The sequence below is a fragment of the Strix uralensis genome, chromosome 26 (genome assembly GCF_047716275.1).
Source record: "Strix uralensis isolate ZFMK-TIS-50842 chromosome 26, bStrUra1, whole genome shotgun sequence".
In the NCBI taxonomy this organism is placed as follows: domain Eukaryota; kingdom Metazoa; phylum Chordata; class Aves; order Strigiformes; family Strigidae; genus Strix; species Strix uralensis.
The window spans coordinates 5,598,133-5,622,106 of NC_133997.1; the positions used below are offsets into that span (position 1 = coordinate 5,598,133).

General features: G+C 51.9%; 1 protein-coding gene across 6 annotated transcripts in view; it reads right to left on the minus strand.

Annotated features, from left to right (window-relative positions):
• Positions 1–23,974, minus strand: part of LOC141954839 (protein CEPU-1) — a 355,475-nt gene that overhangs the window by 128,590 nt on the left and 202,911 nt on the right. The window contains exons 1-2 of one of the 6 annotated variants that reach the window (XM_074894806.1): positions 19,508–19,997; positions 18,267–18,351 (exon numbers count right to left, since the gene is read on the minus strand). In XM_074894806.1, the coding sequence (XP_074750907.1) occupies positions 18,267–18,351; positions 19,508–19,544 (122 nt within the window). In that variant the 5' untranslated portion in view covers positions 19,545–19,997. The other 5 variants (XM_074894809.1, XM_074894807.1, XM_074894804.1 and 2 more) reach the window with 5 other exon arrangements.

Sequence of the window (23,974 nt, forward strand, 5' to 3'; positions counted from 1 at the left end):
AAAAATCAATGCAAGCCTCTTAGGCAGGCAGGGCACAGCCACGGCCCTCGTGCTGCCTTGTCTTTTTGGCACTCACCGCCTCAGCCAGCAAAGGAGTTTGCACCCGTGTTACCCAACACACAAAGGCGAGCCAAGCAGCCCTATAGGCTCCTATAGGGGCAGGAAAAAGCAGAGCATCCCTCACCCAACCCTCAACTCTGCCTCTCTACCTGCAGATGTTTAGTCCTATGGATTTCTGCAGCGACAGCTGTGCTGGGGTGGGAAGATCCTCAGCTCAAACTGCCACGTTGGCAGAGGCCCCGTTGCAGATGCAATTAAAAAAATAAAATTCTCTTCTGACCGCTTCTAGGGTTGTTTTTTTTCCTTTTTTTGCTCCTGTGGTTTTGCCACACTGACACAAACAGTGCTTTGCTGGCAGAAGGGGCCAGCTCTGGGTGGTCTCCATAGCACTGGAGTCTGATTTTCCCTTACTACTAAGGCGTTTCAGGCTCTCATGCAGAAAAGATGCAGCTCGGACATTTCATTAGCACTAAAAAGAATACTAATGAACTTGCAGGTTGCTGGGTGAGGTACCTAATGACAAGCCACATGCAGAATTGCTTAGCTGAGTCTCCTGGAAGTTAAAGGGATGAGACGCAGATGGACTCAGGATGCAAAAAAAAAAAAAAAAAAAAACAAAAGTCCCATTTCTTCCCCCATTTCTACTTGGTGAATTATCAAGTGCATTCCTGCTGCTGAACACCCATGCCTGGCTCTAATACCACGCCCTGATCAATGTTAGATATTTCCTATTTTGATCCGATGGCTTCCGCTAAATGCTTGGGTGGGATTTATCACCTCCACATGCAAGCTAACTGTTTGGACCCCATTTCATAGCAAATGGAGAGAAAAAGGCACTGCTAGGACACAATCTGTCTGACCTATTTTAGACATCTGCCTTAGACTGGGATGAATTGCACCCTAAAAAGGCCCATTGCTCTCCAGAGACTACAAAGGGGGACTAGACAAACACGCTCAGATGCAGACATCCATCATCTCAGACACCTGCAGTTACAGCAGCAAGTATCCCAGATTGCTCGTGCTTTTCTGGGCTCCTACAGAAATGCTAATTGATCAAGAACCACCCAGCCTTTGAGGGAGTTTTTGCCGATTTCTTTGCTTTTTGTCTCTAACAGACACATTTCATCCCACCTTAGCCCATGCTGGTCATCTATATCCCCCCTCTGGCCAACGACAAGAGACAGGACTCAAGGAGATGGACTTGATCTCTCTTTCCAAGACCTGCTTAGATCAGACACTAAATTTTTGGATGCCCAAAGCTCAGACTGATCTGCCTGGGAACATCCTGGTTTGAAACGCGCTCCCGGGTGAAGCGGTGGGCGATGGGAGCACACTGAGCTCCACCTGACGATGCCCCGCGAGCATCGCCTGAGCCAGCACTCGCAGGGGGAACACACAGCACGCACAGGAGGAGGAGATTATTACTCCATCCCCTCAAACAGCATGGCACAAAGCCTCTCCACATGTTTCTTGCCACCCATGATCTCCTCGGTCATTTCACATGGGCAATCCCATCTGGCGCCCACTCAGGATTTTGCACTTGGGAGGATGGCATCCAGGCAGCACCGGAGGGGAGCTTTCAGAGGAAAGCACCAGCACTCCCATTGTTAACGTCTTACTGGGGCTGAGAAATACCACGCTGAGACACAAAATCAGAGACAGGCACTTGAGGAGGTCTGCAGGAGGCACATCCCGCCACGCCGAGCAGAGACCTCGTTCAGACTGGCCTGAGGGAGAGTGACCTGGGGCTCCTCCTGCTCACTCGACCTTCTTACCTACATACAACCCTCCCCTCTCCTCTCCTCCAGCAAGGGAAGCTCGCTACTAACCGGCCAAGCTGCACGCTTGCTTCTGCAGCCACCGCTGCGCCAGCGATGCTGCATGCCACCGCCAAGCAAGCATCACATCCCAGCCCTTGTTGGAGGCGTTCTTCAGCAAACAGCTGCCTGGAAGTACAGCTGCAGCATCTCAGCGTAAGGGTCAGTGCCTCAGAAAAGGGAAAACGGGGCTCATTCTGGACAGAAAGCCACGTGATACAAGAAAGAGAAGATAAAGCACCACATCCTACCCAAAGCAAAGTCCATCGCCACAAAGAAGCTTTCTACAATACCAAAAAATAGTCTAATAACCCCCGTGCTGGGGAAAGGTTGGATGTGGATCCCATCTCCCCAGCTGCCTTGTCTCCAAATAACATACCCTGATGTATTTTTAGCCTTGAGTCCTACTGGAATGAGCTTATGCAATCATGCTCTTTGCCTGTGTGCCTCTGTCTAGCAATCTTCCCCAATAATTTGTGAAGCCTTTGGCCAATTTTAACTAAATTTGACAGAGGAACAGATGGCTCAAAGACATTAAGTACCTGCAAGTCTAGTACAGATAGGCAGCCAGGTACAGAAGAGGGACTCTGCGAGTGCCCCATGGAAGGAAAGGCCACATAAAAATGAGATTCATCCTCATCTGAACCTCAGAGAATCCACACAGCACAAAGCCTTTCCAAATGTCCCCGCCGCAGGTGGCAAGTCATTTACTCCTACGTGGACCAAAATGAAGCAAACTTGTAAGAAACCCAGCTTTATCGGTTCCTGTGCCAGTCAGAGGACGGATTTTGCATATGAAAGCAGTGCCTGCGTTGTTGGTTGGAAAACCAACAAAGAAGGAAAGTCAAATTGCTGCTGGCACCAAGGAACTGCTGGAAATCTTGCACTAAGAGCAAACCTTCTCACATCTATCCCAGGGCCTTGGACCCTGCAGCTGGGGTGAGGGGATGGCTCATGCACCGAATTTTGGGTGGCTCCATGGAATGATATTTCTTGCATCAAGGGAGGGGATGCAGCACATCATCTCAGCGGCACCGGGCTTGCACGGCACGCTACACACCAGTAATGGAGCTGCTCATCTATTTCCCATCAATGTATCTTTTTAATGAAGGAAGATGGCTTTTTAATAAATAAAACCTTCCACCAAAAATAGCTACGTGGTCATCTATAACCGCCTGAAAACTTAAAAAGGCCCAAAGTCAAGATGCAAAGTTAGCAGTGGGGGTGGGATTGATGATGAAATAAGGCAGTCCGCCCCCCGTCCCCCCCCCCCCCCCAATCTTTTGCAGCAAAAAAAATACACACAAGCCCTTATGCACACACCTGCAAACGCCTCACCCTCCCATCACCAAAATAACATCAAAAGCATTTTGCAAACGAATACGCACGAATTCTCAAAGCTGAGGCAAGTACTATTGTTCCTGTTTCAACACTGCAGGGAAGGAGGCAAAGAGCAGCAAAATGACTTCATCTAAAGGGCGAGCTAGTGGTACAACCAGGCCGGAGGATGCAGCAGCCCCCCATGCTCTGCTTGAGCCAAAAACGGGGAAGGATTAGGCAGTGAGCCACAGGGCCACCTCCCCTTTCGTGTCTATCAGCACCATCTCCCCTTTCCTCCAAGTAAAGCAGATTTGTCCGCAAAATCAGCTCCGGGTGGTGCAGCCTCACCCAGCAGGTACAGATGGGCTCGCTGATCAAGATGAATCATTTGGCATGTTAAAATGACCTGGACGCAACCGCAGAACGGGCTCTTGCTCAACGATTCCTCCTCAGCTGGGGCACTGGGGGAGAAAAATGAAAGGAGCCTCCAAAATACGGAGGACCCCCACATCTGGCCCCTCCAGCTTGCCTGCCCCCTCCCCACCAAGGTCTGGCTTGTTTGCTTCACCAAAGCCCCCCTCCCCGCTCTCAGACAAGGTTAATAGGGTAGAGAGAGAGCATCTGTTTATGAGAAGGTTATCAAGTGAAAGGCAGTAACGCAGCCTCCAAACCAGCTTTTCATAGCCTCTTACTTATTATTTAATTTGGCTCCAGTACGTGAAATTAGGCTAATGGCTGTTAAGTGGTTAAGGCACGCACATTGTCCATCTGCCGAGAAGGCTCCGGGCCGTTGTTCTGTTTCAAAGGCTAAGGAGGAAAAATAATATGAGAGTTGCATGCTGTTAGTTTGAGAGCTCATAAATGCATTTTCTCCCTCTTTCCCCCGCTTTTTTATTTCTTTTATCTCCAGCGCTTTGCCTGTTGCAGCATTAGGAACTTCTGGAAAGCGAGTTACTGGCTTTTCTAAATTTTTTGTCATTGCTGTTGTGCTTTTTTTTTTTTTTTTCCCTTTTATTTTTTTTAACTGAAGGGAAGGGTGAGCCAGCCGGTTTCAGCAATGCCACAGCGACCAGCTGTTGCAGTCTTCCCATTCAGGCAGGCTAAGTGCAGCATCCCCCATCTGATATCAGCTGCATTAAGCACGAAACCCTGAGCTTTTGTCTCTTCTCCCTGACACCGGGACTGGCAGCCTGTCTCCATCAACACAACATCATCTTCACGGTTTTCCTTACATGCAATCTGGAGCACTCAACCCCTCCCCACCTGGACTCCTTGCTGCATTTAACGAGTCGCTCCACACATACCACGGAGGATGCGTGTTTTCCTACACATTTTAGTTTTAAATGATGTAAGCTCAGACTGGAGCTCCCTCTTCCCTTGAGTCTTGCATACAGCCAGTGCCCACACGGATTCTTGGGTGTTTTGTACAAGAGTTGAGCTCATTCTGTCATTACTTCAGAGGACTAACGAGGTCTCTTGTCCTCTCCCTGCCTATTTTCATGGAAGTTGTAGAAACGTAACACCCAGCCCTCTGTAAAACCTGACCAAAATCAGCCAGCTGATTCACAAAAATTAGCAGAAATGGTGAAGGGGAAAAGGGACAGGCAGAGGAAGAGACATCACCTGCACCTTGCTTCCATGAATTCACAAAGAAGCTCTTAATGACTTCTAGGCAAGTGAGCTAGAGACAGGGTGGCTAAACTGCATGCAGAACCTAGCAAAAAATCCTTAGTAGATGCCACAGACATCATAAAAAAAATCTACAGCAAGATTTTTTTTTTTTTTGTCCCTTGGTTCCCAGACACTTTGCAAGCTCTGCCTCCCCCACGGAAGGACAATGCTTCACTGCTGGATAAAGCTGTCGCACGGCTGGACCTGCTTTTATTAAAAGAGGGTGGACGTGGAAGGATTGTGGAACATCATGGGCATTTTAAGCAGTTTGTGGTTATGTCCCCAGGAGCAGGCACCTGGGACTGCTGCTGCCCACCCCCCCAAAGGCTCATCGTTGGCTTAAGGAAGCCAGGACTGACACCCACCGCTGCTTGGGACCTCCACGCTTCGGCAACGCAGAGATAAAGCAGGTGAGGAGCCGGCGGTGATGCTTGTACCCAAGAGCCAAGGCTGCCGGGGACCAGCCCTGCCCGCCGCGGGGGCTCTCCGCAAACCAGAGCCCATGTCAGAAGAGAAACCCAGAGAGCAGCCCTTGGGAGGAGCAGGCTCGACGAGGTGAACTGCAGACAGGAAAGGGAAGGGGCCCTCAAGCTGCGGCAAAAAAATAACAGCCAAAACCCAGCTCTCTCCTCTAAGTAAGAGCCGAGCCGTCTCCGAGCGAGAAGGGTTATTTATGGGGACGCGAGAAAGGAGAAGGCAGCTGAAGAGCATTTCTCATTTCCCTCCATTACGGCAACAACCCCACTTGAAATCCAACTTTATTTCTTCCTTCTCAAGCCAGGAAAAAAATAAATACATGTCGCAAAAAAAGTCAGCCTTCCCTCGTTATCCTCCTGATTTTGCCAGAGGTTAGTGGGGCTGTTTCAGACTCACAGCAGGAGAAACAAGCAGCAGTTAGCATCACCCAGACAAAAGATTAGAGCATTTACTACCGGGCTTGTCCCCCCACCTCTCCCCAAAGCGGCCCCCGCCGCTGCTTTGCCAAGGGACCGGTTTTCTCGGGTACGGCTGCGGTATCTGCGCTCGCCATCTGCGCTGGCTCCCACTGGCTTTATCCCCATCTCCTGCCTCTCTCGACAGGTATCTGCACAAATTACTCTCCCCCTGTACTGTATCTGTCTTCGTTCATTAGCCCTGCACAAGCTATATAAATACATATATATACACACACACAAATACGGTCTCTGTGTGCGACGACGGCTGGCGTGCGCAGAATGCAAGTGTGCTCGGGGGTGGCTAGTTAGCACTCAAAAAACTCCAAATTACCACCCATCTATTCATTTTGATACTTCTCTCCCGGGTTCCTGCTGAATCTAACCCAAAACACACCATCCAGACTCCGCTTTTTGGGGAAGGGATGAGGCAAAAGGAAATTAAGCTGAGGAGGAGTGCTGATCACGCTGCCTGACGCGAGAATGAAGTGGCTGTATGCTGGAATAACCACCAAAGCGAGATGCTCAGCCCATGTCCTGCAGCTCTGCACCTGCTTGAGCTGACAAATAAATGCCCGGCGTGCAAAGCTGACGGGGATTACGGAGAGGAAAGTGGGATTCGTGGAAACTTGTCTGGATTTGGCCGACCGGTGCGGAAAACTTTCGCTGGTACAGCAATCTCCGTCAGGGGGGAGTGAGCTTCTGCAATATTTTTTTACGCTGGCAAAACCCCTGCTTTGACACATTTATGCCTGCACGTCTGTACTGTTGCCAGTCCTGCTTATTCCCCTCGCAGGCTGGTAGGAGCTATTAAGCTATCCTAGCAGAAGTCTGACACCAGGAGAGTTTTGTGTGAATAGCATATCCTGGCAAATCTGCAGGATAGAGAACATCTAAAAATCAGGTTAAGGGATAAATACTGACAAGCCCTGACTGGAGAAAAGAGAGCGTTCATTCAAACACCTGCACAAACTGGAGGATTGCTACGGTTTTCCCCCGAAACGATGCTGAACCAGGTCGGCAGCAACTGAGCCACATGGAAGACCAGAAGAAGGAGGCGATTTCCAAGCTGAAGGACTCATGTGAACCTTGCCAGGGTTTTACAGACCCTTCAACCTGCACCCAGAGCGTGGGGGGCTTCCATCTGAATTTTGGGGGAAAGCTGGCAGGGTAGGACTTGGAGGAAGCCTCCTTCGAGGAGTCCTTAAGTGCTAACATGCTGCCAGGGAGCATATGCAAGGAAGGGAAGCATTACAGCGCTTTGCTTCTGATCATCAGTGTTTTGAAGGGTTTTCTTGGCCTTAGTCGCCAGCAAATTTGGCAAGAGGTTTCCCAAGCACTGAGCTGGCAGTTATAGGAAAGAGGGTGGCTTTATCCAAGACACAAAAATCCGGGGAGATGTCTTTGAACTGAAGCTGTCAGGGGAGAAACGCGAAAGGAAACGTCCTCGTGGGCACAGCAGCTGCTTCGGAGGCAGCAGGGAAGATTTGTGGAGATGAGGGTGAGCTTGGAGGAGAGTTTTTCCCAGGCTGCAGGATTGCAGCCTGTAAGGAGGAGAACTGAGGAGGGCGGGCTCCATCTTCTTCCTCCGATTGCTGTAAGAAAAGGAAGCTTTGACCCTCTCCTCTCAGGGAAACGGTGAAGAATCACGGGACGCTCACGGCCTGCAGCCTCACCAGTGGGATGGGAAATTTGCTCTGACCCTCCTGGGATCTGCAGCCCAGGCCGCTAAGGGGAGTGATGGATGAAAGGGAGGAAGAGGAGGAGAAAGCTGCATCTTAAGGCTCTGCAGCAGCAAATGGCCTCAGCGATTAAAACTGAGTGGGCAGTTGTGTATCACTCTGGATTTTCTGCCTGTTTCATCACTAGCAGTGACTCAGGAATATTCTTCATCGCCCTCAAGCGAGGATATGATCATTTTCTGCCACTTGAGATGAAGCTAATTTTACAGCAGCTTAGAGAGAGAGATGTCATGTGCTGATTTCTATACTGCCTGCATCACACATCAGTACAGCACGGCAAGGCTATAGGTGCTGACTGCTGAAAATTAAACCACCAGATACTGGGAGAGAAGCACCGTGGGCCAGGGGAGGGTTGTTCGCAGCTGCAAGGGTCCCTGAAAGATAAAAGCAGGACAGGATCAAGACTTCCCAGGAAGGAGAAAGACAACAGCATCTCCTCTCCAGTCAGGTTTGTTAGGACAAGAAGCATCCAGACTGCCTGAAGGTTTTGAATATTCTCCTAATAGGACAAGCGTGCTGAGCAAGATGGATGGCCTCAAAGGACAGATCTCTCCGCTCAAATCCAACCCAGTCCCAGAGAGACCAAATTTACCGAAACCGAAGCTTGATGCATGAAGAGCCCATGCTCCAACACGAAAAGCGTTCACGGTGCCAGTGCCAAATTGCTCCCCTGGTGCATCAAAGCCCAAGTCTGGCTGGGCTCCCCATCTCATCGTATCCTACCCGTGCTTCCCACGGGGCTGGGACGAGATGACAGAGGAACCGCTGCCACCACCGGCACTGCAGCTGGACTGCCCAGGATGCTGGCTGGGAACCTACCAGCCCTACAGCCACATTCAGATGGGTTTTCTTGCTTGCTGATGGGGCCATTTATTCATTTTCGAGATGCAAAAGCTGCCTTCGCACCAGGCCCTGGCAATGCCTCGCTGGGCTCCCTGCGCGAAGCCACGGTCTCCCAGCCACCGGCCGGCATGCGATTCCTTGACAGCCCTGGCTTCAGGAGCTAACTGGCAGTGGTAGCTGCATTTGCAGGGGAAACGGAGCGGTACTGCCAGCTTTTAGTGACAAAAGGAGTGTTTATAACAGGCGCGGTGACAGCTGTCCGAATGCCACATTTATTTACAAAACGTTAGTTAAATCACTGACAGTTGGCGCTGCATAGGGAAGCTGAGAGGAAGAGCTGACACCTCCCCATCGCACCAATTCCGCAGCCCCGTGGCACCTCTCCGCACACCGCAGGCTTTCACCCTCCCTTTCCCCGCGGGCTGCAAACCCCTTGGGCTCAGGACATTGCTCTGCACCTTCCCAACCCGCTGAACCTGCAACGGGGTCCTGCTGCAACTCCCACCAAGCCCGGAGGGTCGGTCCCAGCAGGGTGAGAGAAGTTTCTCCTACACAATGCATTGCCATCAAGCTTTCAGTCTTTTCTAGAAGGACCAAGAGGGTATTTATCACCCTGTGATCTCTTCAGACCTTGGCCGTCTGTTGAGACTACTTTGGGCAGTGCCACTTGAATGGATGGAGGTCACCACGTGGACCTCTGAATGGCTAAAAATGTCCAGCATGCTGGTTTCAGACTCACAGAGGTGTCCGAGGTGAAGGGCCCCGTGTCTCGCTAAACAATGTCAACAGTCTGCATGCTGTTGGCTTTAAACCAGCAAGGAAATTGCAGCTGCTGTCTTCCACGAGCCAAGGACAACCAGAGAAATTTAGGAGACCCAGCTGACACGCACCAGTGAAGGCGTCTCCCTCAACCAACCACCTCCATGACAAAGCAGCAACAACCCAAGACGGGATTTTTGACCTTCTGACCACATCCTACCTGCCACAGAATACAAGCACCTAGAGAGGGGAGAGGCTTGCTTTAATTTCACAAGTACACAAGTCAAGGCTAACTGATACCTTTTGCTCCTCGTGTTTGCAGAGGACTAAATCACATCACTTAACACACACACACTCAGAGCTCCTCCAAACTGCTCCCTCCCAACGCTGCCACATTTTGCCCCGACTCTCACACTGTGCAAGTTTGCTGAGCAAACAGGGTCACAACGTGCATTGGCCAGCCTGAAATTTGGCCTTGGAAGACATATATTCCACATAAACTTTGTCTGATTCAAAGCAGAACAGCTCCTCCAACTAGAAGCAAGCAGTAGGAAGGGTGAAGTATGATAGAAAAATTGACTCCAAAACATAAAGCAGCTGAGAGGTGGGAAGGGAAAGATTTTTTTTCAGCTGAAGGCAAACTCTGCGTATCCAGAAATCCTTCCCTTCTTAGATGAATGAAATCAAAATCACACTATTTCCTTTAAGACACTCTAAAACCCAAAATCTCACTTCAGCTTAATCAGAGTGCTTCCAGTAAAAGTTGACAAGATGCTTCAGTGAACTCAAACTCAGATTAAAAGAAAGAAACACTATTTTTCCAACCAAACCCAAACCTGCCCTTTTTCCAACAAGGAAATTCTAAACCATTTTCCAGTCAAGGTACACAAGGAAGAAAAGGAATGTTTAGTGAAAAGATCTGTTTCAGAAATTTAGAAAAATTTATTTTCTTATGTTACAAACTGTAGAAATCAGAATTTTTAAAATAAAAGTACAAGAGGCAAGCGCTTGCCCAGCTCCCACTGAATTGCAATCTAAGATAATCATCAAACCTTTAGAAACTTGCTCAAGTTTTCACCGAGGTCACTCTTCTTTTGAACTCATCAAGAGCTTTGTACTGGACTGTAAGAGAGGAACAGGGATGCAAGATAATAAAGATCATCCTGGAATAAAGCCCTACACCTATAATTTACTGAATTTAAAGGACTTAAGGGTAAGAACCCAAACATGCCTTCAAATATCACTGCTGTGCCTATCGTCCAAACCATCCTGAGATTTGGAAGTGGCTCTGAACCCGGAGCTGCCCTGCTCTTCTTTCGTACCTTTGAGAATTTGCTTTTCTCAACAGCTTTCTATCATGTTTCTTATTAGAGACGTGTAAGAAACATAAGCCTGAAAAACACACCGGTTTTGCTGAACAGAGGACGTGAAGCTGGGAAAATAATGATCTCACCATGGAAAAAAAAAAAATAAAAAAAAAGAAAAAAATCAGACTCAAAAATCCAAAGTAATGAATGTTTGGATCATGTCCGGGGCTCTGCATGTGTCTGATAAAACAGACGCAGGTGTCAGAGCCATTTATGGTTGCAGGCGCAGAGCCGGTCAAAATCTCCCATCTCTGGGAAAAAAAAAACCTGTGATATTTCACCAGCTGCTCATGTTGGAAGGTGGTTTTATTCCTTATTTACTCTGTCCTCATTGACATGCAGAGCTGGACTCGCACGTCCCTGTTTGACCCTTGGTGTCCTTCAGCACTCTCCCCAAAGGTGTCCCCCCACCTTCGGACCAGGCTCAGCTCCCCAGACCTTGTCTCCATCTCACTGACACTGGCTTTTCCAGGGGACGATCCAGCTGCAAAGTCAAGTTTGCCTTCAGCCCTTCCGTACCTACCCATCTGCCTCCTCACTTTGCATATAAACTAACGACTGCTTCCCAGCATGACTGCTGGTGGCGAGAGCCAACACCACTCACCGCCAGCTGAAGAAGCCTTATTTAAAGTGAGATTTTTAATATACTAATGATTAAGACGCGTTTGGCATTTCAGCAGATGCTGCAGCATCCAGACAGCTAAGCCCAAGTCTCAGACTTGGCTCCTTCACAGCCTTGCACCCCTGAAAACTAAACCTAAGGAGAGCAGAAGGTGTTTCCCGTTTGCTTTGCGAAGGTGCCGCATGCAACAACGAGCAAAGTCTTTTTGTTAGGAGAGGGCTTTCTGCATCGCTATTCCACGCGCAACCCGTTAACAGTTTACATATTGTAGCAAGACTAAAAAGCTGTCTTCCAACCTGATCCACAGTCCATTACAGTTAGCATAAAGACTTGTGGTGACATTAATGAGCGCTGGATCAGCCCCTCTGTCGGTGTAAATCTCTCTATTGCACTGGTGGGATTGCATTTTCCCATTTGCTTGTTTGGCTCTCTATTCTCATTACAATTTCTATTAGCCCCTTCTCCAACTGATACGGTCATAGATTAGTTCCTTCCTGATTTTCCCCCTTTTCTCCTGAAGGGGTGTCTGAGCTCAAAACTGGCAGGTTTAGGCACATCTGGGAGGAGGAAAGAACAACTCTGCTAGATCAAGAGAAGGATTTTTCCAACAGTATAAGTTGGAGCGACTCCAGCGAAGCCAGAAGAAGAGACAACGATTTAGGCAAACTGAAGATGACCCACGTCCCCAGCCCACCTCAACAAGACATGTGGAGCTGCTAGGTCACCATGAGCAATGCCGAGCAGTGGTGTGCTCGTTGCCTAAAGGACTCTGCCAAGGCGGAGCAGCACAGCACAGGGACGGCGCATCAGGATGGCCAAGAGCTAGAGATGAGGCTAGTTGCCATCCCTTGGACTGTCACTTACAAGCCCTTAGGTCCGAGGCTTAGGTTAGGCTCATGGTCACGATGAGAGCAGCTTCTCAGCAAAGTCTGGGGCTGTGAGGAGTCCCACAGCTGGGGGTGGCACTGCTTTTGCTGGCCCCAATCCCTGATTTTGCTTCAGGTCCCCAACCATACACCATATACCCCTGCAAGGACAATCCCCTGGCACCTCCAACTTCAAAAATGCTCGCAGTGGCCCCTTCAAACCCCAAGCGAAGGCAGGACACTGGTGGGACATCTGTGGTGCCCTCCAGTAGGACACTCATCGCATTTTCCTTACAGAAGGCTGCATCCCACCACAAAGAGACTGCAATGCAAGCAGATGAGTCACGGAGCCAGAGAAAGGAAGTGTTGCAATTGCTGCACATGAATATACACATTTATAGGACCTAGGAGGGCGCCTAACGTCACAGGAGGGGTCGATAACAGGGCTACAAACTGAACCTCCATTTCATAACCGCAGCTTAACAATTCGAAATGCCACCCAGCAGCCCTCCCCTGGCCAGCTCTGTCATCTGCAAGGCTGCTCTGACCTCCCTCCCTCCTCGCTTTTCTTCCTCCACATCAGCCATTCCCATCCCAGAGGAACAGGGTACAAGTCTGTTTGACTTAAATCTTTTTCAGAGCTGGTAGACCGGAGATGCTTAACCCTACAATGGAGATGACAGCTCCAGAAAAGCACATTTGTCCCCTAGGAGACCCCTGCCCAAGCAGCTCCAGTGAACCAGAGGCAGCAGCTCTACCAGGAGAGCTATAAAGGGAAACCCTCCTCTGGCACAGCAATCAGGAGCTTGTCTCATCTCAGATGGAAATTGCACTCAGGGAAGAAAAAAAAAAAAAAAAAATCCATGCATATGACAATTTTTTTCCCCACTTTAAGCTGATTCCATCTCCGAGATCGGAGAGAGGTGGCGAAGATTTGCTGACATGTCACTTTAGCAATAAACTCCTCTTTCAAAAACATGCCGTCGCAAGCAAAGCAATCGACTCGCAAGCTACAAAGAGCCGCGAGCATCGCACGTGGGCACTGCTCGGGGCTTCTGCAGCCCCTCTGATGGAGGATCTTCAGGAACATGGAAAGAAAACCCTGGCCAGAAAGGAGGACCCAGCAATGGTGGGAGGAGGAGAGAGGTCGGGGTGAAGGGGCACTGTGCACCGATGGGAACAGAAACTCAAATCCTAACCCTCAGTACTGCTCACGTTTGCACTGATTTCCCAAGTAAGGGCGCAGACATGGGAGAACATGCTCTCCCCCTTCTTCAACTTAATATAGGAGGGGTCACCCCAGCCCTGAACTTATTCCCTAACCCTCAGGAACAAAAAGGAGAGAGGTTTGAAGGAGAAGGTCAGCGTTATGGATACTGAAGGAGTCAGGAGAATAAACTTTGGTGGTTAATATATAAGTTGGCAGCTGAGCTCCATCCTCACCCCATGCCCACAGGACTGCTGGGGGCTGGTCCCACCCAAGCCCAAGCCCTCAGAAGTCCTTCATTGCTCAGTAATCAAGAAAAGCAGAGTAATTACACCTTGGCCTCCACAGCCTGCAAGCCCAAGCTGTATCGCCCAGGTGTGGGCTTGGGAAGAGGGCAGAGAAGCAACCAGGAGCTTCAGTCTCTGCCAGGTGAGACGCTGAAATAAATAATTGTAGCAGGATGAATATTTCACAGGGGCTGGGCTTGGAGACCATCAGAACAGGATGAGTATTTCACAGGAGCAGCATGCCTGAGCCCTGGGGCGGGAGATCCGGGAATCCGGATGGGGGGTTGTGCAAGGATGGGGGGAGTTGGCCAGGTAGGGAAGGAGCTTGGAGTGCTGCGATGAGGAACAGGTAACTCAGGGTGCCCTCAAGGGTGCCGGTGTGTGGGAAAGGGCTGGATAAGCAACCACCCCCTCGCTGGGGTTACTGCAGCTCCCACCACCAGCAAGCAGGAGCCTCGAGCAAAACGGACACAGAGCTGTGCAGCTACCAGAGGAGATTTAGCCATCACTGCTTGGCCTTTTTGTGAACAATCTCTGCCCCATCTTGCTTTCCTTATCCACACCAGGAGCCCAGCCCCACGCTGAGCACCTGGCAGTGCCCTTCGAGCCCCCCATCACTCAGCCCCGAGGCTACGGGGATGGCGAGCACTGCTTTCTCGGGGACAGAGAGCCTGGAGCGGGTTTCCCTGCCCCCTGGCAGGCTTTCTGCACTCATCGACTGCAAACCACAAAGGCAGCTGCCCAAAACCTCAGCAGAGTATCACCATCGCTCAAAGCCCTGGCAGGAGCAGCCCGGCACGGGGGGAGACACACAGCCTCCCCCAGGACCCAAGCAAAAGCATCGTGCTGGAACACACCACGCTGTTCTCCGTATTTTTCATATTACACAATAACACCACAAAAAGGCAAATTCCCGTGATAAAGGGGGAAAGATGGGGCAGCAAAGAGTCACAGAAAACAGACTCATTTCTGAGAAATACTCTTTTCTGCTTAGCAAACAAGCACTTTCTGTTTGCATCCGTCAAACAAACATGCTTGATTTTGTTTTGTTTCGCGGCCAAGTTATCATTTCTCCAAAATTATTTCAAGAGCACAACAGGGGCAAAATAAATTTGCAAAACAGGCTTAGGTAAACCATGGCAGATCTCAGTGGCAAAGTGCACGGCCCTTTTCAAAGCCTGAGTGGAAACCACGGGAAACATCAGGGTTAAAAAGCAGCTTTGACTCATGTTAAACTCAGATTTGACTTCCAGCATTAGAATCAAAGGGGGAACAAATAAAGGCATCGCATCACCCTGCCAAGAAAACCAGGGGAGGTGTACAGAGGAGCCTGTGAAAGAAGCGGTGCTTGCCCTACAGCCAGATCTGCTCGCCATCTGCCTGGGGCACCCGGTGAATTTGGGGGGATACCATGCAAGCGCCTGTGCATGCTGATGGGATCGTCAGAGCCTCGCCGTGGAAAGCGCTGACTGATGCCAATTAAAGTGAAATCATAATCAAGCCATTTGTTTTGGTGCTAAGAGAATTGCTCCAAAGGTCTCAGCAACGCCTGGACTTGGTTCAAGCTCCAGAGGAAAGTTCAGGAGGGGCCTTCTCCAGCATGAACCACTCGCTACTAGTGCTGTCTGGACACGGTGGGAGGGGATGCAGACCATCCTCATCCTCAGGATGTGGCCGTGGGAGGTCCAGCACGTCAAGCCCGCGGTGTAACCCCAAGAGCAGGAGCAGCCCCAGCTCAGGGACCAACACATGCAGCAGTAAAAATGCCAAGCTGCTCGACCCAACACCCACAAACCCTATTCCTGCAAGTTTTGCTGCATCCAGGAGCAAATCTCGCCCCTCCTATCCCAGATGGCAGCTCTATCCCAAGGTCTAAATCTAGGTTTAAATTTAATACAGTGATCTAAAGTTCTGGTACTGAAGCAAGACACATGACTGCACCCTCCAGCAGATATCACAAGACAGAAGGAAATATCTGAACATCTCTGGTGACTCTGGTCCTAAACTGACTCCTAACGGTAGATTTACAGTAGCTGGGTTTGCACGGAGCAAAGCCTGAGCCCCTCACAACAGGGGAGCCTCCTCCCAGCCATCAATCCAGCTTCTTCCTCCGGTGCTGAATTAGCTCTGCTTGAAGGGGCGGCAGGGACAGAGCTGAAAAGAGCCTCCTTGGCAGGGCACCGCTGCTCGACAGCAGCTTGGGGTCCTCGGCACCCCGCCACCCCAGATAAAATAACTTCCAACAGCCAAACCCTCTCCCTGGGAGGGGACAGAACTTTCCGAGTGAGAAGCGGCAACGTCTGCTGCTAAGTTCTCAGCTTACTCTCCCTTTTGTCGGCTGTGAAAAACCAAGAAGGGACCTCTAGAAACATCTCTTCCCTTCCAAATCCTTGGCTGCGACTCAACGCGCTCCCACCTCGCATGGAAACGAGTGGGAAAAGAGAAGACCCTATTTTTTTTTTAGCTTCCCATGCACACTTCCCTGACTGCCACCCTTGTCTGCATGCTGGGCAGGAGGAGGCCGGGGTCCCCGAAGCCTTTCTGAGCAGCATTGCTATTCTGAACAAGTTAACTCCTCCACAACAGATCGATGGTTACGCCGGGCTGCGGCCGGGAGGGGAGCGGGCAGGAAGATTCACGCTTCCTTGATTTCCTCCTCTGGAAACGTGTGGTTTTCACGTGCTCTTCTCCTCTCGGCTCCTGCCACAGCGCAGCACGGCTGCAGGGACCGAGACCTACCGGGGGATGTAGCGTTGCCTGCCAGATTCACCTCTCCCACCTCAAACCAGAAGGAAAATGCCCCAAAATGTAAAACCCAGTCCTCTCCAGCTACCGAACCAGTGTGCCGAGGTGGCGGCAGCAGCAAGCCATTAATTTCCAAGAGTAACGCCCACTCTAGGGGCAGGACAGCAGGAATCTCACCGGCACAGTTTGCACACCCCAAAGCCCATGTGCCCGTCTCCTGGGGGATGCTCGGATGGGCCACCCGTCTGCGCAGGGACACGGACATCCCCTGCCACCCTTCCAGCTCTCCAGCTGAACCGGGACGTGCGTACAGCAGCTCTGGGGCGATGACAAGCCCACTGCCTGCCCTCCCGCTCTCCAGGGCCACCTCCCAGGGTCACCATTTGCCCCCTTCCCACCAGGCCTCATGGACAGAGGACAGCATCCCTCCTGCTGACTCACCCCAGCTCTCCTTTGTTCTCCACCGACACCGGGCGAGCGCTCGGTGCCAGGGCAGAGCACCAGCACGATCTGTGCCACAATCGCTTTGCAGGCCCCCGCTACGGCGTGAACAATTCTCCTCCTTCCAGTAAATTTGCACAGCACCCGTGCCCGTACCACCCCACTGCTGCCACCCTTCCTGTGCATTTTGCACCTCCAGTAACCCAAACCCCTCCCTCTCTGACACCCCGGTGGCAAGATCTGTAGGATTTTCGATGCTTGGGAGAGCAATTCAGGAGAGGAAAGGAGCGACTTTTTTTTTTTTTCCAGCCAAGCTCAGTGGGGCAAATTCCTAAGCGAGACACCCTGTCCTCCACCCTCAGCCACCCATTTCCAAGCTGCTTTGCCCAGTCGTGCCATGACGCAAGAAGAATCGGGAGGGACGGCCACAACACGGCTCCCTCCCTCCCTGCTGGGAACATGCGAGGGCTGGGGTGGGCGAGAGGTTCGGCTGCAAACGGCTGAGTTACAGGAAATAACACAGGGAGGGGATTCACATTTCCAGGGGCCAAACCATGGTTTAAGTCCTCCCACCGCTTGAAAAAAGACCTCTGGATGAAATTCCTCCTTAAGGTATTTTTTTGCCCTGGCTTGGCCCTGCTCCCCACTGGCTGGCGTAAAGCAGGAGTGCGGCTTTCACCGCACACACCCAGCTGGCCCCGCAGATGTTGGGTGTCACCTACGGAGGAAAGTCACTCCCGAGCACGCTGGAGTTCCAAGCACCGCTCCCCAGCACTGCGATTATAACCTGGCTTTTTATTTTTAACGTCCCTATCAAACATCCTCCTGGATGACTGCGCCCATCTGCTGCGAGGACAAGGGATGAGTATCTGGACATATGATGTCCCAGAAGTTACGCCGATCACAATTACGGTTTCCTTGGCAGCCCCTGCACCCCTCAGATTGCTGTCACAGGCAACAGGACCCCGGCGCAACGCCCAGCCCCACGTTTCCCCCCACACCGAGGAGTTAATGCTGGCAGGGAGCAGCACCCCCCTGTCCCTGGAGCAAGGGGGTTTTTAAGGAGGGCGGCATCTGCCTGCCCAAAACCAGCCCCATGCTGTGCTCCCCCCTCATCCCAGCAGGTCTGGACATGGGGAAAAGGCACAAAACCCCACTGGGCGGGGAGGGGGGGCAACAACTCCCCCTTTCCCCAGGCTGGGGCACAAAGGCACTCCCAGCGCTACACCCCAGGGAGCAGAGTGATGTTTACCCCCACCAAAGTCGTGATCATCGACAGCAGGAGCCCAGCCCGTGGCGTAGGGTGGGGGGCTGAGAGGGAATCGCACTCCCCTTTTTTCATCCCTCAGTAACTTTCCCTGAGACAACTGGTAGGGGGTGGCGGGGGGCGGGGGGGGAGATGTGCTAAGCCAAAGCCCGGTCCCCTGGTACCCTAATCCTCTCAGCTTGCTGCTACCGATTGACACGATGCATCCATCCCCCGTGGGGAAACTGAGTCACATCCCCAAAGGCACTGACCACCCTCCCCATGCGGCGGGACCCCCCGGTGCCCCCCCCACCCCAAGGCAGAAATCCAGCTGCTCCTACCTGAGCGTGGCACTCTCCCCTTGCCGCACAGTCACGTTGTCCATAGCTTTGGGGAAGGTGGCATCTCCGCTGCGCACGGGCACTCCTGCGGGCACAAGGAAGAGCAGCCTGAGACAGAGGACGACTAGGCACCTCCAGGGCAGGGCTAAGCACCCACCGACCCCCATCCTGGGCAGCAGGGACTTTTCCAACAGGCAAAAAACACACCCGACAAGGCCACCAGGAGCGAAAAGGGGGTGGGGTGGGGGGGGAGGGAGGAAGAGGAGGGATGGGGTGCGTGTGTGTGGGGACGGGGGGGAGCAAAACCACCGGGGCGAGCGATGCGGAGCTCCACGGAGATCAGGAGAACCCCCGGCAAGGCAGCCTGCGAGCACTGAGCCTGCCGAGCGGCATCCGGAGGGAGTCCCCAGTATCCTTGGGTGAGGGAGGAGGACGGGAGGGCCGGGGGGGAGGAGGAAGAGGAGGAGAAGTGGCAAAGGTGCTGGACGCTGGGCGAGCCGGCTCTTCCCGGGAAGCAGTCCGAGGCTCACTTGGGCGAGGAGGCGCCGGGGGAGCCGCCCGGCTGCGCCCCGCTCCCGCGCACTTGTCCCGAGTTCGCAGCTCCCCTCCGCAGCGCGGAGCAGGGGCAGTCCAAAAACCAGTAAAAACCACAAAAAACACCCCCCGGAGCGAGCTAGCCGACGGGTCCAGAGGCAAGAAGGCACAGCGGGCAAAGGCCTCCGGGGCGCCCAGCAGTTCCTCTCCTCCAGCCCCGCTGGTGGGTCCCAAAGGAGGGCTGGTCCAGGCGGGATGCAGGATGCCGGGATGCAGGAGAGATGCAGGATGCTGAGATGCCGGGGTGCCCTCAGCGGTGGGAAGACGGGGCGAAGGGGAGCAGGCGAGGAGGAAGAGGAGGAGGAGGAGGCAGCAGCGGCGGCAGCATCCCAGCCCCGGCGGCGCGGCTGGCCGGCAGCATCCCCGGGCGGCGCGGAGGATGACTGCCCGGGGTTGTCATGGCAGCGGCTCCATCACTGACCGGCCCTTTGGCTCCCGCACCCCCACCCCCCCCTCCCCCCCAGCACCCAGCACCCAGCCCCCAGCACCCGGGCAGGCGGGGAGCGGGGCGGTGGCAAGCACCTCACACGCCAGCCTTTAACCCCTGCCGCGCCACGCTCCTGGATGGCTCCCACCATCTCTGACGGGATGTCAGGACCCCCCCTACCGCCACCATCACCTTCCCCTCGCCTCCCCGGCGTGCTTACCTGCACCCAGCAGCCAGCACCGGACTACCTCTGACATTTGCCCTCCTCTACCTCTGCACCATCCCCTCCCCAGGCGGCAAAGTCACTACACGCAGGAGGGGAAACTGAGGCACGGGACAATTTCCCCCCCCACCAAAGTCAGGCAGGTGGGCATGGGGAGAGGCAGGAACGTGCCCTCCTGGTCCTCTGCACGAGCTTAAGTGGCAAATTCCTCCCCAGCTGCAAGCACGGTCCCCGCATACTTTTTATCAGCTCATAATTTAACAACTATCGCATTTGCTTATGCCTAGTAATTCCTCCTTCCCTCCGCTAGCGGCTAAACACATTAATATTTCCAGGCACAGTTTCATGCTGGTAAAAGGTGCCAGGGAGCCATCCTCAGAGCACAAAGTCCTGGAGCCACTGAGCAACAGCAGAGCCAGCAGCTGAGCCACAGCTTTCGGGGTGCTGCGCCCCTGGAAGCTCCCCCCACCCAAATCTGCCGCAGCCCAGCGTTAGGGGAAACCAGGCCTCCTCCACCCGCTGTCCCCAATGACTTCTCTGCGACACGGGACCTTATCCAAAAGTCCTCCCTCCCTCCATTCCCCACTGCGTGCTCGGCAGCTATTACACAGCACCAATTTTTTTTTTTTTTTTTTTTTTTTTGTGAAATCGCTGCCAACCTGAGCTGGATTCAAACTGGTGACCTAGATGTGAAAGGATCCATAGCCCGTTACTAATCCCTGGAGTCTCCGAATCCCCTGTAAACTACTGCTTAATTCACTAACTGTGCTATTTAATCTCTAAAACATTATGAGCTGTGCCAGGCAGAGGAAACACTCAATCAAATAAAGCTTTATTATTATTGTGTGTGCTGATAGGTCATATGAGAAGGGGATTGCTTTGCAAGTCTCTCTACTTTTTCCTCTTCTGAAGGCTCTCTGCTCCTTGAATTTAGCACCGGTGGGACGTGCTGCCTCAAGTCCTACGTTTCCCCAGAGAGGACAGCAGCTTTCCCCAGCTCTTGGCAGAAGGAGTTTAATCTCTGCAGCTCACTCTGTTGCTCCTGGCCAGTCTGGCAGCGAGGGGGTAAGCGCCTGCCTTCAGCACATCCTTTGGGCCCACAAATTACACAGGAGGGGACCCTGAAACCTCACTGCAAAAAGTTAGAGACCATCAGCAGTAGGGTGAAACTCCCTGTCTGGGGTTACAGCATTGCACTGGGGCACACGAGTCTATGAAGAATAAAAACCACTGCTTTTGCTGATTGCTGCACCATCCAAGCACCCCCAGGAGGATGGGGACCCCACCATGCTACCTCTTTGCTGCTGGGGGACACCCTCGTGTGCCATCGCCACTCTCATCACGCACGAGCTCGCTCTCGTCGTGAGGCCGCTCCTTTGGATGGGCAGAGACCATCTCCTGTGTCAGCAAAACCAACGGGATTCCAATAACTACAGCCAGTTAACCTTTTAACACAGCGTTCGGGTCCAGATCGCCAGGAGCATCTTAAATCATGAGAGAAAGCACCTGCCTACACTGAAAGCATGCCAGGTTGGGGCAGAACGTGACCTGCCGAGCAGCTTCAGCCCTCGGAAGGGCTGGATTTGGCCCACTTTTAGGACATCATCAGCGTTGCTTGAAAATCCCAAGGAATTTAAATCACCGGCTGCTGCATCCTAAAGCCCAGCTGAATCCCCGGTCTATCTCCCCTTCTCCAGCTCTCCCTCTCTTGCATACGTACAATGTACATATAAATCAGCCTGTCACAGCTCGTCTCTTTTCTGACAGCTGTAATTGCTTCAGACTGTAAAAATATCTATAGACAATAAACACAACGCATGAAAACAGCAAAGAGCAAACCAAATCAAGGTTCCTTTAAATAATTCAGTTGCTCCAGCAGCAGAGGAGCCAGCAACTGAGTCCAGCTGTGAAGGTTCAGCAGCCAGAGAAAGAGAGCTTTGTAGCCTCCTCTGGGGATGAGAGAGTCTTTTTTTCCTTCGCTGGTTTTTGACCACAGCAGAAGAAGAGTCTGCCGTATGCGGGCTAAGCCGCTTGCAAAGCAGCACCTATCTGAGCACGAAACGCAGAGTCTTGCTTTCAGCTTCTTCCCACTTAGATAAAAGTATTTTTTTTTTTTTTTTCCACTGCGAGCAACAGGCAGGAGACAAACAGAATGAGCAAAGCACAGGCGCACTCTAGGTGTATATTTATCTCCGTATCTATCTCCTCAACCTCCTCCTTTCCAGCAAGGCTAAAGGCCCCCCTCTCCTGGCAGAGACCACAAACAGGGTAGCACAAGCAGCGTGGGCATTGCTCTGGACTGCGCTGGGAAGAGGAGCAAGGAGGGAGGCAGAGGAAGGGTTTCCCCTGAGGAAATGGCAACTGGCAGGGAGGATGCTGAAAGCATGGTCAGGGAAGGGGTTAGAAGGAGCAAGAGCCCCTGGGTTTGCTTTGCAGAGGAGCATCTTTATTGGAACAATCCGAGAAGCGATAGCTGGGGGGGGGGGGTCATGCAGGCAGAGCAGAGAGCAAATCCATCCCCAAAAATGCCCCCGGGAGGTACCGTAGCCAGGGCCAGTGCTTCCCCCAGGCTGCTGCAAGGGACCCCGGCTCCTTCTGCAAGGCCTGGGAGCCTTCCAGCAAACGCTGCCCCAATTGCAGGCTTTTTGAGCAAAACGAAGCCTAAGCATCTAATCTGCTGATTTGAGTGGTCCTGAAGGCTGATAACCAGATGCGAAATTGCAGTTAAGGTTTCTCCATCAAATAAAACAACATGATTGCTGCATTTTTTTCAGCTTTCTCAGAAATAATCTAGCACCATTCCAGCATCTCTTTTTCATGTAGCTGCTTGCAGGGATGGTTGATAGATCCTCCCATACAACCTGTGCATCTATACCTGCCTGAAAACCTATATACGTACACGGCTACATCTCCCCACACGAAAAGATTCCATTCTTGAAAAAAAAAAAAAAAATTACTTTCAATAAGTAGGTCGTAGCAAGGCAATTTGTACAGCCAGATTTTTCTTTTAATTCCTTTTTTCCTTTTCACAAAGCTGATAGATGGCAATCTATAACCCCAAAGTGGAAATTTATTTTTAATCTGAAATTGCCAAATATGATCAGAAACATAATTTATGCTTGAGCCATTCTTGTTCCTTCAAAATGAAAACATGATTTCATAACCCCATTCGTGCTATCGCATACCACATTATTCTCCAATAAGCCCAGAGTTGCAAAAAAGTGCTTAATTTTCTTGGCATTAGTCAGGTGAATGACACACGAGTGCGGGGGAGCTTTTCCTGAATAACTACTGAGCCCTCAATGTCTACAACCATTCACCACAGACACAAAGGACGTGGGCTCCCCGCTCTGCTCACCACGCTGACTCATTTATCCCCCTCGTTAATGGTGGCCCCAATTAAGAAACAATGATTGAGAGCCTTACTTGGCTGGAGCCATTTTGAGCCCTTCTCGCCCCAAAGGCATTTCTGTGCCGAGCTGGAGAAATTGCCCATTCCGGGCCGTTTCTAGGCCAGTTTTCTGAATGCAAGAAGCATCCTCATGGGCACTCAGCCCGCAGTCCCTTCCACTGAAGGCAGGCAGTGACTACCAGCGTTCTCTTCATGGTGTTTAAAAACAACACAGGAGACCCCATTAATCCCCGCTAAAGATGCCGTTAATATTTAACTGGCATTTATATAAACTTACAGTAACCATCCTATTAAATTCGAATGAAGTGTGCTTTTGGGAGCTTTCCCCTAAAGCCACACCGGGATCTGCCGCCCTGCTCTGCCTGCACTTTGCACCAGGCGCCTCGCCATAAAAAGGAACATTTTGTTTGCCCTTTAAAAAACTGCTGGGCTTGGGTTTGTCGCTTGCTCTCACATCGTGCTCGGAGCCTTGGGATTTTCAAGCACGAGTTAACTCCTTCCAGGGCACCTCCGGCTGAGCTGCACTGCCTCGTGCTCGCTGCAGCCAAGGGGCTGGAGGACCAGTCACCCTGCAAAAGGTTGCAAAAGCCTGTCCCCAAGCTGGTGCTTCAAAGCCAAAGCCAGCAAAGGACTTACCTCCCTGCAACACCTCAAGAGGTAACCCAGGAGGTACCACGTGAGGAAGAGGAAGGTGGCCTGGGCATGAGGAAGCCTCATGACTAGCTGTCAAAATACCCTGTATAGCACTGCCATCCCTAACACATGCAGAGATACACGACAGCATCCTTGAGGATGCTCTGATGTATGTTACAAATGGTCCAAGCAGTGCTGCAGCCTGGACACGAGCTCGGGGAGGGATGCGCAGCAATCCCCAAGGCCTGGCTTTCCCTTTGGGATTACTCCTTTCTCCCACGGTTCTCAGTGTCTGAGCCTTTTACAACAACCCAGCCAACACAACACACGGATTTATGAAGTGACACCTCCGTATGTGCAGCCTTAATATTAAACGTCTATACAGGGAGTTAAAAAAAAACTGTCGAGGAGATACTGAG